The sequence below is a fragment of the Manis pentadactyla genome, chromosome 6, assembly GCF_030020395.1.
Source record: "Manis pentadactyla isolate mManPen7 chromosome 6, mManPen7.hap1, whole genome shotgun sequence".
NCBI lineage: Eukaryota > Metazoa > Chordata > Mammalia > Pholidota > Manidae > Manis > Manis pentadactyla.
In genome coordinates this window covers 49,589,912-49,606,368 of record NC_080024.1, presented here as the reverse complement: position 1 = coordinate 49,606,368, position 16,457 = coordinate 49,589,912, and the positions used below count along the sequence as shown (strand labels likewise).

Here is a 16,457-nt window from a genome sequence, read left to right as displayed (position 1 = left end):
GGTTTTGGTATTAGGGTGATGTTGGCTTCATAGAATGAGTTTGGGAGTATTCCCTCCTCTTCTCTTTTTTGGAAAACTTTAAGGAGAATGGGTATTATGTCTTCTCTGTATGTCTGATAAAATTCCGAGGTAAATCTATCTGGCCCGGGGGTTTTGTTGTTGGGTAGTTTTTTGATTACCGTTTCAATTTCATTGGTGGTAATTGGTCTGTTTAGATTTTCTGTTTATTTCTGGGTCAGTCTTTGAAGGTTGTATTTTTCTCAGAAGTTGTCCATTTTTCCTAGGTTTCCCAGCTTGTTAGCATATAGGTTTTCATAGTATTCTCTAATAATTCTTTGTATTTCTGTGGGGGGTCTGTCATGATTTTTCCTTTCTCATTTCTGATTCTGTTGATGTGTGTTGACTCTCTTTTTCTCTTAATAAGTCTGGCTAGAGGCTTATCCATTTTGTTTATTTTCTCGAAGAACCAGCTCTTGTTTTCACTGATTTTTTCTACTGTTTTATTTTTCTCAATTTTATTTATTTCTTCTCTGATATTTATTATGTCACTCCATCTCCTGACCTTAGGCGTCACTTGTTCTTCTTTTTCCAGTTTCGATAATTGTGACATTAGACTATTCATTTGGGATTGTTCTTCCTTCTTTAAATATGCTTGAATTGCTATATACTTTCCTCTTAAGACTGCTTTTCCTGCATCCCACAGAAGTTGGGGCTTTGTGTTGTTGTTGTCATTTGTTTCCATATATTGCTGGATCTCCATTTTAATTTGGTCATTGATCCATTGATTATTTAGGAGCATGTTTTTAAGCGTCCATGTGTTTGTGAGTCTTTTTGCTTTCTTTGTACAATTTATTTCTAGTTTTATACCTTTGTGGTCTGAAAAGTTGGTTGGTAGGATTTCAATCTTTTGGAATTTACTGAGGTTCTTTTTGTGGCCTAGTATGTGGTCTATTCTGGAGAATGTTCCATGTGCACTTGAGAAGAATGTGTATCTTGTTGCTTTTGGATGTAGAGTTGTATAGATGTCTATTAGGTCCATCTGTTCTAGTGTGTTGTTCAGTGCCTCTGTGTCCTTACTTTCTGTCTGGTGGATCTGTCCTTTGGAGTGAGTGGTGTGTTAAAGTCTCCCAAAATGAATGCATTGCATTCTAATTCCTCCTTTAATTCTGTTAGTATTTGATTCACATATGTTGGTGCTCCTGTATTGGGTGCATATATATTTAGAATGGTTATATCCTCTTGTTGGACTGAGCCCTTTATCATTATGTAATGTCCTTCTTTATCTCGTTATTTTCTTTGTTTTGAAGTCTATTTTGTCTGATACTAGTATTGCAGCACCTGCTTTTTTCTCCCTGTTGTTTGCATAAAATATCATTTTCCATCCCTTGACTTTTAATCTGTGCATGTCTTTGGGTTTGAGAGGAGTATCTTGTAAGCAGCTTATGGATGGGTCTTGCTTTTTTATCCATTCTGTTACTCTGTGTCTTTTGATTGGTGCATTCAGTCCATTTACATTTAGGGTGATTATTGAAAGACATGTACTTATTCTCATTGTAGGCTTTAGATTCATGGTTACCAAAGGTTCAAGGTTAGCTTCTTTACTATCTTACTAACAACTCTCTTATTGAGCTATTATAAACACAGTCTGATGATTATTTCTCTCCCTTCTTATTCCTCCTCCTCCATTCTTCATATGTTGGGTGTTTTGTTCTGTGCTCTTTTTAGGAGTGCTCCCATCTAGAGCGGTCCCTCTAAAATACCCTGTAGAGGTGGTTTGTGGGAGGCAAATTCCCTCAACTTTTGCTTCTCTGGGAATTGTTTAATCCCTCCTTCATATTTAAATGATAATCGTGCTGGATATAGTATCCTTGGTTGAAGGCCCTTCTGTTTGATTGCATTAAGTATATCATGCCATTCTCTTCTGGCCTGTAAGGTTTCTGTTGAGAAGTCTGATGATAGTCTGATGGGTTTTCCTTTGTAGGTGACCTCTCTTCTCTCTGTGGCTGCCTTTAATACTCTGTCCTTGTCCTTGTTCTTTGCCATTTTAATTATTATGTGTCTTGTTGTTGTCCTCTTTGGGTCCCTTCTGTTGGGATTTCTGTGTGCTTCCGTAGTCTGAGCAACTATTTCCTCCCCCAGTTTGGGGAAGTTCTCAGCAATTACTTCTACAAAGACATTTTCTATCCCTTTTTCTCTCTCTTCTTCTTCTGGTACCCCTATATTGCAGATATTGTTCCTTTTAGATTGGTCACACAGTTCTCTTAATATTGTTTCATTCCTGGAGATCCTTTTATCTGTCTCTGCATCAACTTCTATGCATTCCTCCTCTCTGGTTTTTATTCCATCAATGGCCTCTTGCATCTTATCCATTCTGTTTGTAAATCCTTCCAGAGATTGTTTCATTTCTGTAATCTCCCTCCAGATGTCACCTCTTAGCTCTTGTATATTTCTCTGCTGCTCTGTCAGCATGTTTATGATTTTTATTTTGAATTCTTTTTCAGGGAGACTGGTTAGGTCTATCTCTGCTGATCCTCTCTCAGGGGTTGTTTGAACTATTTTGGACTGGACTAAGTCTTTTTGCCTTTTCTTTGTGATAGCGGTGGCTGTAGGCAGGTTGCGGGTGTGTCAGCTGGGAGAAGAAAGTCCTTTCCTGCTTGTTGGATGCCTTGCCTTCTCCCCTGCCTGTGTCGGTTACCTGCACTCCTGGAGCAGCCACCGGGTTAATCTCCTAAGCTGCTGTGGGCGGGGTCTCTTTCAACGCAGTGTGGTGCCCTGCAGGGAGTGGCAGGCATGCCAGGTGCGCTCCTCAGCAATAGTGGTGCCCCTGCCAGGCAGCTGTGTGCCAGCAGTGGCCTTTGGGTCTAGCCCAGGTGGCTGTGCATCAGGCTGGAATTCTGGTTGGCTGCTGGGAGTGTGGCTGCTCCCTCTAGCACCACTGCAGGTGTGCACGGGCCTCTACCGGGCTCCTCTAGCGCCGCTGCCACTGGTGCGAGCGCACCACTCCCAGGCTGTTCAGTTGCCGCCACGGTGGGCTCGCACGAGCTGCTCCCGGTCCCCTCCAGTGCCACCACCTCCAGCGCGCGCTGCCACTCTCCCACTACTGGGCCAGTGTGTTGGGGTCCGCGCCAGTTGGGGGAATGACTGGCAGGCTGCTTAGTGCCATGAGGGGCTTTAGAGCTGTGCTGCCGCCCAGGGGTTTAGGGCGCCTAAATTTCCCCGGGATTCCCAGCTGCTGGCTAAGTGTGCCGAGATGACTTAATCCAGCTGTGGGGTCCCTGTCTCTTTAAGATTTGCAAAAAGCACTCGCTTTTGTTTTGTCTCAGGCGCGCCAGTTGCGGGGACCTGCCCACAGATTTTGCTTTTCCGTTTCTCTAATATCCAGCACCCCGTGCACCTGTGTCTGCTCTCTGGTTGCAGATTTCTAGAGCTGGTTGTTTAGCAGTCCTGGGCTTTCACTCCCTCCCCGTTCCGACTCCTTTCTTCCCGCCCGGTTCTGGGGTGGGTGAGCGTTCGGGTCCTGCCTAGCTGCGGCTTGTATCTTACCCCCTTCGTATGATGTTGAGTTCTCGCAGATGTAGATGTATCTTGGCTGTTGTACTGCATCCAGTGGTGTCTCTTTTAGGAATAGTTGTATTTATTATATTTTCATAAACATATATATTTTTGGGAGGAGATTTCCACTGAGCTACTCACGTCGCCGTCTTCCTGTGATCTCCGGTTTATAACTTTCTTGAAACTAATAGGATATTTAGTTAATTTAGAATTGTATTTCCTCCACACGAAAGAATTCACTTATTTTATACTTCTGATCATAAACATGATATAAATATCAAAAGTTGTTCCTTTCCAGAAAGGAAATTTGTAAAACTTGAAATAAGACTGGAAAAAACAAAAACAAAACAAACTTCTTACTTTAATTGGTTCAGGCTGCATCACAGGTGCAGGCACACCAATGGCACCTGGAGCATAAACCTGGTGATATATTGCTTGAACGCCATGATAATAATAAGGCTATTACAGAAAGAAAGAAAAAATTTATTGCCTTTCATTTATTAACTTACAATATTTTTTCAGCATTATAATATAGTAGGCAGTTTGCTACACAATGGAGAAACACAGATGAAAAACATATTCCCTATCTTTAACTTAGAGACTGATCAGGGACAAATAGTCACAATTACCGTAAGTCCTATGAGACATGTACAGGAATGCATGGGAGAAAAGAAAAGAACTACTTAGCTAAGAAATCTGGCGAGGTTGTTTTCTAGAGTAGTTGATGCCTGAATTTGAAGAATTAGAGAAAGAAGGTGGAAATAGTATGTACAAAGGCAGAGGCAGCTAAGAACACATCTCATCTGGGAGATTTGATTGGTTGGTACAGCTGGAAGGAAGATTATACACTAAAAGACAGCTGGAGGATGAGGCATAGAGCAACAGGTGGGACAGGTCATGTAAAGCAGATTTGTGGCTTGTCCCACAGTGGTATGATTCATTAAAATATGAAAATACAAGAAAAGCACATGTGATATTTATGTAATTGTATGTGAGGAGGCTGAAGGAAAGAAGTTAGGTTGTAACATAAAATCTGAGGTATTTGTAGGACTTCTAGTAGAAGTATACAGTTGATAAAAAGCTAGATGGCTCTAGAGCAGCACTGCCCAATAGAAATACAATGTAAGCCACATGTTATTTAAAATTTTCCAGTGGTCATTTTAGAAAAGTAAAATGTGAAATGAACTTTTATTAATATATTTTATTTAAACCAATACATATGAAATACTACATATCAATGTGTAGTTAATATAAAATTACTCATAAATTTTACACTCTTTTTCATACTATGTCTTCAAAACTTAGTGTGTATTTTGGAATTACAACACACCTCAATTCAGACTAGCCACGTTCAGGTGCTCAATAGCCACATGTGGGTAGTGGCTATCATTGTACTGAATGTGCAGATCTAAAACTAAAGAGCGAGACTGGGCCTACAGACATAGGTATGATAACATCAGAGTGAGTATGTAGGGTGAAAGAATGGAGAATCAAATATGAAATTATGGGGAGCAGATCAGCTTACAAAGCAAAATACAAGGAGGTAAAAGGATTGCCAGAAGAGAGCAGTATTGTGGAAACCAGAGTAGGAAGAATTTCAAGAAGTATGCCCAGTAACTGAGAGGTCAGGAAAGATTAAGAAGGAAGGAAAGTATATGGCAATTAGGGAGTCATTGAGGACCTTATTGAAGGCAGCTTCATCTGAAAAGTAAATGTAATAGACTCAGCAGGTGAGGGGTGAATGGGTTATGAGATAGTAGAAATGCTGAATACAGATTACTTTTTCAAGCCTGGCTTTGAAATGTTAAAGAGAATTAGGGCATTGGTGGTGGGATGTGTCCCAGGATAATAATTGCCTCTTACCAGGTGCTAGGCACTATACAAAGAACTTTGTATGCACAACTCTAATCGTCAATCCTGCAGAACAGATTTTCCTGATGCCCTCACTTAACAAATTATGAAACTCAAGACTGTGAAGGGTTAAGTAAGTAAAGTACCACCCTAGTAAGTACTGACGCTATGAACTAGCAGAAGGAAAAAGGCTTAAAATATAAAAGGAAAAAAGGTTAATAGGAATGAGTGCTGTGAGAAAAAGGGAAGTGAAAATTTCTAGAGCAAAGAGGCAGGAACAACCTTGGACAAGACTGAAAGTCAATAAAAAAATGTAAGAAGCAAAACATGATCATACGATTCATGTAAGTTTGTATGTTGGGGACTGAAGGCTGAATTGGTTTAGATACAGTGGTTTCTACTTTGAGAAGTAGAAGGCAAAGCTAAACTCTAAAAATGAAGGGGGAAATAGCCTTTGAAATATGTGAGAGATGATGCTAACATATACATATATATTTTTTCCAGTTATGTAAATTTAGGAAACCTAATTATAAAAATTACAAGAATAAGCTGCATTTTTTAAATTTTAGAGAAAAAACACTTGAAATACAAACCACCCCACTCTACCCTTAATATATATTAGACTATACTTTCTACCAGCAACAATATTAAAATAAAAGCATGCATGTATCATTTTGTATGGAAATATCATAGAAATTAATAGTACAAGCTATAAGCTAACATAAGCAGTATTTCCAGAAAAATCTTATTAGATTCTACTAAATAATGAATATAACCTGATGATAAACTATCTGGTGTCAGTGTAAGAACACGGTTTAATGCCAAGAGTCAATTCTGGCTGAAAGATAATACCTCACTCCTTGAAAACCAGAAAAACAACAAAAAGAACAAAAGACAAATTTTTAAAATGCCATCATCAATTAAACAAGGATGTGCCCGTGATCTCCAAACCACAACATAGAATGTCTGTCAAATGCAATGCAATCTGGACCAATATAAGGAAGTATTTTGAAGCCTCCTCAGACATCAAACATGATTCACATGTTCTTAAAGTTCAGTGTTCTGAAAGACCTATTAAAAGATTTGTTATGAGTCTCAAGTGTAGGGGTGCATCAGGTCAAGGCAGAAGAAGGGAGTACCCTCAGAGATTCAATTTTACACTACCTAATAGCAGCGGAGGTAAAATTGAAGGAGAAATGTTTTCACCATTTTGTTGTCTACTACCTTGCCTGATAGCTGAGCAAAGTTGCTAGAGGTGAAGCAGGTTGAAGGTGTAAAGGGAATTAGCAATTCCCAACTATATCCCAAACCAGAAAACCTGTGATAAAAGGGACTTCAGCAGGAGCCAAAATAATCTCCAGAATGTTGAAAGCTGAGGGAAGAGCACCTCAAGCAGGAGACATAACAGATTTAGCAGTAGGATGTCTGAGACAACAGCCTGCTTCTCGCACTTCGTATATCAATAAACAGCTGACCTCATTTAAAGATAAGTAAAGATGGGAAGGAAAAGCAAGTGACTTAAGCACGGATACCACCTCTTTTCATCCTCTCCAACACCGTGAAGGAGAAAGCAAAAGGTTGAAGAAAAAGATGAGAAATGACTACAGAAAATAATGGAAAAGTTCAGGTAAATATAAATCTTTTGAAACTTAAAGAAATTATAATAACATGATCTCTAAAAAAGAGCTCAAAGGAGATATTTTAAACCAATAGACAACATTTATAGACAATGATATAAGCTAAATGGCAGGGCTTGGGACAAAAAAGATAAAAATAAATTAGAGATGAAGGCCTCATTAGTCATAAAATACAGACTAATAAGCACAAAGAAAAAAAAATAGTCATAGTTGTCTTGAAAACGTATAAAAGCAACATAAAAAGGTACCATAAAAAAATTTACCTGAGAGATGACTGATATGAGAGACAAAAGAGATCTAACAAATGCATAACAGGTGTTCCTGAAGAAGAAACAGAACTGCAAATAAAGGGTTATTTTTTCAAAGCTCTAACAGGAAAAAAAGAAATCCTGAAGTAAAAACTAGTCTGAAAATCAAAAGTGAAAACTGTCCTGGGGAAAATATTATACAGACTTAGAAATTCCAAGACATATACTGGTTAAGTGACTTTAAGTTAAGATGGACTTTTTAGGCATCTTAAAGCAATTATGCATAAGGGGGAAAATGAGGCTGGCTTCAAACTTCTTTACAAATATACTCAACACCAGAAAAGTGTAGACCAGAAGTTCTAAGAGAAAAAAGTATTGTTTTGTGTTGAATTGTGTTTCCTCAAAACTTTTATGTTGAGTCCTAATACCTAGTACGTCATAGTTGTGCCCTTATTTGGAGATAGGTCGTTACAAAGGTAATCAAGTTAAAGTATGGTCATAGGGTGGAATAATCCAGAATTACTGGTATATTTATAAAAATGAGAAATTTGGACACAAGAGACTGGGAGGATAAAGTGAAGATACACGAAGATGGCAATCTACATACAAGCTAGGAAGAGAGATGGAAGAGACAGATCTCTCCCACATTGCCCTCGATGGAACCAATCCTGCCAACACCTTGATCTTGGCCTTCTAGCCTCCAGAACAGTAAGGCAATAAATTTGCTGTTGTTTAAGTCATATAGTTTGTGGTACTTTGTTCTGGCAGCCTTAGTAAACTAACACAGGTATGATGCAGCTATTTTATACTTTCTTTCAGATCCATAGACACAAACATGTTGAGCAAATACGCATGAAGACTTCAGAGAATGTAACATCCGTAAGCATTCTTTAAATAAAGAGAACATGCAAAGTCAGTCAACCAAGTGATAAATGGAAGGTGAGACAAAGAACAGAGAAATCCTAGTAAAACTATTGATGGTAAACATTAAGATCCAAATGTGGAAACTATTGTTCCAGAACAAAATTATAATGTTATAAATCTTGGCAATATAAAAAAATAATACAATGCACTCAAATTGGGAACTGGGTGCTGATTTCCTAAGCTTTCACCCACACTGATTTAAAACATACAATGTACAGTTCCTGGCACATAGTGATATTATTAGTAATGGTTCAAGAATATAATTCCAAACACACTGGAGATGATATTTACAATGTAATTATAAAATACACTTGTTTTACATTTTTAAAGGAAGAGATTTTTTAGATTTTTTTCTTCTTTGACTTAATTCTTATATGCTTTTAATTGATGTAATGTTAGTAGTAATGTAGATTGACAGGCAAACCAGAAGGAGAAGCATTTGGTATCTTACTCTTTCAAAGAGATCAAGTCAGTGATTAGCCTAGTGGAGTACAGTTGATTTGAGAAATGATTCAGAACTAGTTAGTGAAGAAGTCTAAGATGAAGCATCCCTAGACATAAAAAAGGTGAAGAAATGTTAATTAATCCAAGAAAACGTAAGATGCATAGCTTCAATTAGGGTCTTGTACAAGTATGTTCAGATGAGGTAGTTAGAGATAAATTACTCTGAGACTAATACATACCTCTGGAACTGACGCTTCCGTCAGAGACAGTGGAGGAGGAACATAGCCACCATCTTGTGCTATTTCCACTGGTTGATAAATAACCTCAGAAGGTTGCAGGTATAAGAAAGGAGCAGAAGAGGCAGGAAACTAAAATACAAAATGTATTTCTAATTCGAATATGATTAGTTATTTCAGTTAAATCAAATGCTTACCCTAAAGATGAAAGAAATACTTGTTTCATATTTTCCAGAGGTTCTTTTTCAGAGGTATTTGCCAATTAACAAGGAACTCTGGGTTGTTATAAATTCAAGTTGTGTAGATGTCATTAAAGAACTTTATCAGTGTAAGTACTAAAAGTTCTTAATGCTTCAGACACTCATAAACTCAGATATTATATATTAATACCACCATTAAAGTTTGTAATAATATAATCTATGGGAAACTGGCACATACATCTATTTTCAGCTTTGTGACTTCCCATAGAAGGGGGAAATGTCATTAAACAAGCTTTGTTAACTCCTGATTTTAAAAGTTAGGAGATCGAGTACTTATTTAGGAGCATAAGTCAAACTGAAGCAAAATCTGAAGTAAAGCTAGAAAAATGCTAAATTTTACCACAGTACCAATAGTAAAAGAAGTAATTCTTCACGTTTATACACCACTTATTTAAAATACTTTCATTTACATGAACTCATTTGATCTTCCCAAAAATGCGAGGAAACTTATAAAGGTATGGTATCATTACTTCCATTTTGCAAATGAGGCAGCTGAGAAATACAATGATTAAATGAACCGCCAAAGGTATCACAATAAATAAACAGAAGAGGAAGGTTTCAAATCTAGTTCTCTTCAATATGACTTTAAAATCCAAGCAGTCTTCACAAAAATACATTGAAAAAGCTAATACCTGAGGAACACCCGACTGCCACTGGCCTGGTAGACACTGTGCAGGGACCTAAAACGAAGGGAAAAAAAATACAAAACCCATGTTATAAACTAGGATTAAAACTTGATATCTACATGCAAAAGAAGCTGGACCTCTACACAAAATTAACTCAACATGGATCAAAGACTTAAATATAAGAGCTAAGACTATAAAACTCTTAGATGAAAACAGGTGTAAATCTTTGTGACTGAACTAGGCATTTAAAAAAATTATGACATCAAAAGCACAAGCAACAAAGCAACAAAAGAAAAAATAGTTGGGCTTCATCAAAATTAAAAACTTTTGTGCTGCAAAGGACACCATCAGTGAAGTGAAAATAAATTCACAGGATGAGAAAAAATATTTACAAATTATATATCTGATAAGGATCTTGTATCTAGAATATAAAAGAACACTTATAACTCAATAATAAAAAAGAACCTGACTCAATATTAAGGGTGAATGTAGTAACCACATTGTTTTTCATGTGAAACCTTCATAGGAGTGTATATCAATGATACCTTAATTTAAAAAAAATTTTAAAATGGCTCAAGGACCTGATTGTTTGTAGTTCATAATACGTGATCAAAACTGAAAGTTTCTGTGATGACTGCCCTTGTACTGTTCACCATGTAAGAACTTATTCACTATGTAAGAATTTGTTCACCATGTAAGAACTTGTTCGTTGTGCTTCAGAAGATCGGAGACTGATGAGAATTAGGCTTGGGGTGGATTAATGATTGAGTCCCCTGTACAGAATTTTATTGTTGTTAACTGTTAACAACCATTTGATCAATAAATATGAGAGATGCCCTCTAAAATAAAATTAAAAAATGGCTCAAGGATATGGATAGGCATTTCTCCAGAGAATATATATAAAATGGTCAGCAGCATATGAAAAGATATCAACGTCATTAACCTTGGTTATGGAAATCAAAAAACAGCAATGTGATACCAAGATGATGGCTTTAATCAAAATGATAGAAGTAAGTGTTGGCAAGGATGTAGAGAAATTAGAACTCTCATAAAAACTGCTGGTGGGAGTGTAAAATGGTACAGCCTTTTTGGAAAACAGTGTGATTCTTAAAAGATTAAACAGAGAGCTACTGTTTGATTCAACGATTCCACTCCCAGGTAGAAGACCTAAAAAAATGAAAACATATGTCCATACAAAAACTTGTACAGGAATATTCATAGAGGTATTTTTTAATGATAGACAAAATGTGGAAACAATCTGAGTGTCCATTATCTGATAAATGGATAAACAAAATATATCCATATAATAGAATATTATTCAGCTGTCAAAAGGAATGAAGCACTGATATGTGCCACAACGTGGATAAACCTTGAAAACATTATGCTAAGTGAAAGAATCCAGTCACAAAAGACCATGAAACATCCCGAATGGATAAGCTCATAATAACAGAGGGTAGACTGCTGGTTGGTTAGGGCTGGGAGTAAGGGGGTAAGAGAGGGAGTGACTGCTAATGAGCAAGGTTTTTTTGGTGGAGTGATTAGAATGATAAAATTGATTGTGGTATGATTGCACAACTGTAAATTTAGTAAAAAACACTCAATTGTATGGTATGTGAATTTCTAAATAAAACAGCTATTTTTTAAAAAGGGTCAAATTATTTAAGGTACCTAATGTAATATGACAATATAAAAGATAGACCATTTCTTAAATTGGTTGTCTTATTTCCTCATAATAAATGGTTTATTCTTTACATATTTTCCATTGTTAATAGTTTTTTCTCACTAGTGAACAGTAAAGTAAAAAAACAGAAAAGAGAATAAGACACAATGGATCTACCATCTAAATCAAATCACTGCAAATTTAGTGCTGCCTACTTCAACTGCTGATGGATGACATCACTATATAATGACCAAGATTATGTGGAGTCTATATTGTTTTATATGCTATATTAAAAAAGGCAGAATAATGTATAATTTCTTACTTTAATACAAAATCTGAAATAAACTGATTAATACATGCATTGCCTCATCTGACTTAACAAAAACTGATAAAGCTATCAATCTAAGAATTTGTAAAAAGAAAAAGCAAAGCAAGATTCTTATCAGAATGGCAATTTTAAGGGCAGAATAATGATGAATACACAACTGGAAAGAAATATATAAAGTGAAATTATTTCTTATATTGCAAAATATTGTTATAAATTGGTACCAAAATCTTTCCTGAGTATAGCTAGGTAATATACTTCCAGTTTTATAATTTGTGTCAATCAGAAAATGAGAGTCAAAGTATAAAATTAAATAGTTATTAGAAGCTTTTCAGAATACATTTATGTCAAGTGAGCTACAGCTGTATGTATATAATCAATTAATGAAGAAGGAGCTAGACTCAAAAGCAGAAAGCAATTTTATTCTTCCTTACCCCTGCCATTTTAAAAACACTGTGGAGAGGTGTCCTTTGTCACCACTGGTAAAAATGAGGACTTTTTTGGGAGTGTGACAGAGTCCAAAGTCTCCATTTAGACACTTCACTAGATTCTTTGGCGATCTTCCTGCTGAGAACTTCTGACTGCAATTCTAGCCCTTGATTCTAAGTCTCCTCATACAGATTCTTTCTGTAAGGTGTACTGGGGTCACTTTAATGTTTTTCGGAGAGTCTCTTCTGAGGTTCACATCTTGGTCCTGGGAAATGTAAACCTCTGCTTGTTGTGAGTAGTTCAACACACTCCCACTGTAGCCTTCTTTCCTGGCTCTGCCTCCACACACCACTCCAGCTTCTTCTTTGAACATGTTTAGCAGAGGTCGGGATCAAGCAGTACCATCTCACAAATTTCAGGGACAAATATTTAGCTTTCCCAGTCGTTCTCTGAAGTCCTTTTCACGTGCTTGAGGAGAAGGGGAAATGCCACGGCATTCTAACAACTCTCGTTAAACAAAGCCTCACTATCAATCTCCTGATCATCCTTACCTTATATGTGCTCAAGGTGGATGATGACCTAAGGGTTCCACAATTGGTTTCACAATATTTCGCGTGTCATGTTAAATGGTCTGGTGCCTAGTGTTCTGTCTTTGGGACCTCTGCCAAAATTCTAAGGCAACTTAGGAAAAGTCATGCTACATACATATTTTAAATAAATGCCATTAAGTCACTTTCATTTTTAGTAAGTTAAGGAAACACATTCGTTTTATATTTAGCATGGTAATGGAATTAAAAATAAATAACACTCCCACCTCCAAAGCCCAGTCTAATACTAAAAAGAACTCCAGTAACCTTAACATTTCATGTGGGTCTATTTTAAAAGTTTGAAGAGAAAAAAAAGAAACAAATTCTCTTCCACTATTTATGCCAGAGGTATTAAAGAATGTGATTTTATTTGTGAATGCTACAGACCAGAGATGTTGGCAAACTTTTCCTATGAAGAGCCAGAGGATAAATATTTTAAGCTTTGCAGGCTATAATATCTGTTTCAACTTACTTAACTCTGCCACTGTAACACAAAAGCAGCCACAGACAATACATAAACAAATATGATAATTTGTAAACAAATACACTTTATTTATAAAACACCAAAGTGGTCTTAAGATTATAGTTCTCTAATCTTCAGTCTTCCACAAGAATTAATGAAAAGAGTGGTTAACTGCAAGAGGCTTTCATAATATAACTCACAATATATTAATTATTTAAATTTACATTATATTAAATATAATAATAAGAAACTGACATAATGTTAGCAGTAAGATTAAAAAAAACAGCCTGTAGCCTAATACCTGTATCTTACTTTGGGAATTATTTCTAAAGACTTTTAAGATTAAATGTTAATAGGGAAGCAAAACTGACCTAATTACATTTGGTAAAAGGAAGCAAACAGTCCATATTCTCCTACGACATTATTTAATTCCCTCATAAAAAAAACCACTGTTATCAAGGTTTAACAATTTGTTTTTAATTACTAGGGTATTTGTATGAGAAAGAATAAATGCAAGTTATCCCAAAAAGGATTGAAGGTACCAAAGATTTTCATTGTAACTGAATGTTTACCTGGTAGTGATACGTAGGTTGCTGACAAATGGGCTGCGCTACCATCACAGGTGAATTAGATATAGAACGTGACTATAAGGAAAAAGAAGAAAACAAGAAAAGTTATCTTAGGCAAAATTCTTTAAAATAGTTGATTATAAAATTTATTTCAAATTGTTACCTACATCTTAAATTGTTTGTAACAATTTACATAAACTTATGGTTTGTGATCGGAAATGTCATTTTTACCCCTTACTGATATTATTACCAATTCCACTTAGATCCATTAAACTATCATAGTATTTCTATTCCATTTGGTTTTATTTCCATAATAATGCAAAAATAACCACCAGAAAAGTTGCTTTTAGTCCAAAAATTATGAGAATACAGTTCTAAGAGAGTTTTTAGAAGAAATGGCAGCTGGACTTAAGGTGGTGCTGCCTATTTCCATAATGGAGACCAGCAATAGATCAAGTTTACATAGAATTTAGAATTGAATAAATAATCATATCTGACTTTGCCACCGACTTCCCACTATTTACAAATAATCAACATCCTATTCTTGTTAAACATTTAATTTAAAAATATATATATTTACCAATGTATTTGTCAAATTCTATTTTATTAGACATTTAAATGAATTAATCATTAACAAGTGCTTTCTGTCTGAAGAAAGCACATGCAACACTTGATTATTCAAACCAATAGACTAAACCCTAAAATAGGTTACCTAAAACCAAATGATTAATAAAACAGGCAAGTTGTATTACAAGATAGGTAAATTAGGCTTTAATGATAGCAATTAAAATTCTAACATGGGATCTAATTTACATTGTCTTGTTTTAATGTTCATCTTCCCCCGAAACTGAAGAAAATATCATAGTTTTGCACAATTTTCATATGCTAATAAAATTGTACTTCAGATTAACAGAATAATGTAATTTACTATAGTAACAGATTAAAGGAATAAAATGATTATCTTAGTAGATACAGAAAAAGCATTTGTTTAAATTCAATACCCTTTCATGATAAAAACTCTTAGCAAACAGAATAGAAAGTAACTTCTTTAATTGATTTAGGGCACTAATTCTCAACCAGATGCAACTTTGCTCCCATAGGGAATGTTTGGCAATATTTTCAGTTTTCATAAATGTGGGGAGGCTAAGACACTGCTCAATTTCCTATAATGTACAGGCCAGCTTTCCACAACAAAGAAACATCTGGCCCCAAATGTCTACTATAGTGCTAAGAAACCCTAGTTAGGGTTACGAGTATCTTCCAAAACCTACTATATATATAAATACATAAAGCTTAACAGTCAATCACTGATCTTGTTTCCTTTTTCAAGAACAAGGTTGCAGTGGTTATTGCATAAACACTGTAGCAGAGACATTGCTACTGTAGGAACTCAGGGAAAAAATTGAGAAACAGAAGTATACTGAAACATAAGTGATTATCTATAGGAGAGTTTGGCAGGGTTAACTGATACATATCAACAACTAAAAGTTGGAAGTGTCGCTACACACCAGCCACAACCTATTAGGAAATGTGATTTAAAGAAACCTATAAAGAAAATTTTATTGACAGATGGAAATAAAAGAAGACCTAATAAATGTTTATGGATGGGGAAATTCAATATACCAAATGTCCCAAATAAATCTGTATATTTAGTGTAATTCTAACTAAAACCCAACAAAGGCTTTTCACAGAACTGAACAAGCTGGGTTATAAAGTTTGTATTTGTAGAAGCAAAGACTAAATCTATTATACCAAATGTCCCAAATTAATTTATATGTTTAGTGTAATTCTAATAAAAATCCAACAAAGGCGTTTCACAGAACTGAACAAGCTGGATTATAAAGTTTGTATTTGTAGAAGCAAAGACTAAAGGACAGATGAGAAACTGTTAAAGAACAAAGTGAGAGGACTGTCCTATCAGATATTAAGACTCATTTTAAAGCAAGAGGAATAAAACAGAATTGAGCAGGGCAAATAAATATACCAATGGAACAAAACAGAGACCAGAAAGAGACTCCCAAACATGGAAACTTGGCATTTGACAGGATTCATTTCAAAGCAGTGGAAGACGATGGATTAGTTAATACATAAATTCCAGATTTAACATCTAGATGTGAAAAACAGCAACATTACAGTATTTTTTTAATTGGAGAATACCTGTAATCAAGAAGTTTTTTTAAAAACCATGAACAAAAACATTAATACATCTGTCAACATTACAACAAAAAACTTGTGTATGACACACACACAAAAACCCATAAAGCTAAAGGACACACCACAAACCAGAAGACACAACCCACAAAATTCATATAATGAACCCAAGAAAAAGAAGTAACCCCAATAAGAAAATAGACTAGGGAAATGAAGAGGCAGATCATAGGAGAAACTGGAATGTCAATAAATATATGAAAATGTGTTCAACCTTACCAGCGATTAGGCAAATAGAAAGTAAAACAAGATAGAATTTTATAATATTGGCAAAAACATAAAAATCTCAGAAATTAAAGGGTTGGCAGATTAGGGAGAAATTGTAGCTCTCATAAACTGTTAGCTAAAGTGTAAACTTGTACACTTTGGAATGCTATTTGGCAACATCTCGTCAAAGCTGTGTATACTCTATGAATGTGAAATTCTACTACCACACAT

General features: G+C 35.6%; 1 protein-coding gene across 1 annotated transcript in view; it reads right to left on the bottom strand.

Annotated features, from left to right (window-relative positions):
• BOLL (boule homolog, RNA binding protein) overlaps positions 1-16,457 on the bottom strand; it is a 68,412-nt gene that overhangs the window by 37,803 nt on the left and 14,152 nt on the right. Inside the window, 4 exon segments of the mRNA XM_036900524.2 lie at positions 3,913-4,011; positions 8,896-9,024; positions 9,785-9,832; positions 13,815-13,886. Of these exon segments, the coding sequence (XP_036756419.2) occupies positions 3,913-4,011; positions 8,896-9,024; positions 9,785-9,832; positions 13,815-13,886 (348 nt within the window).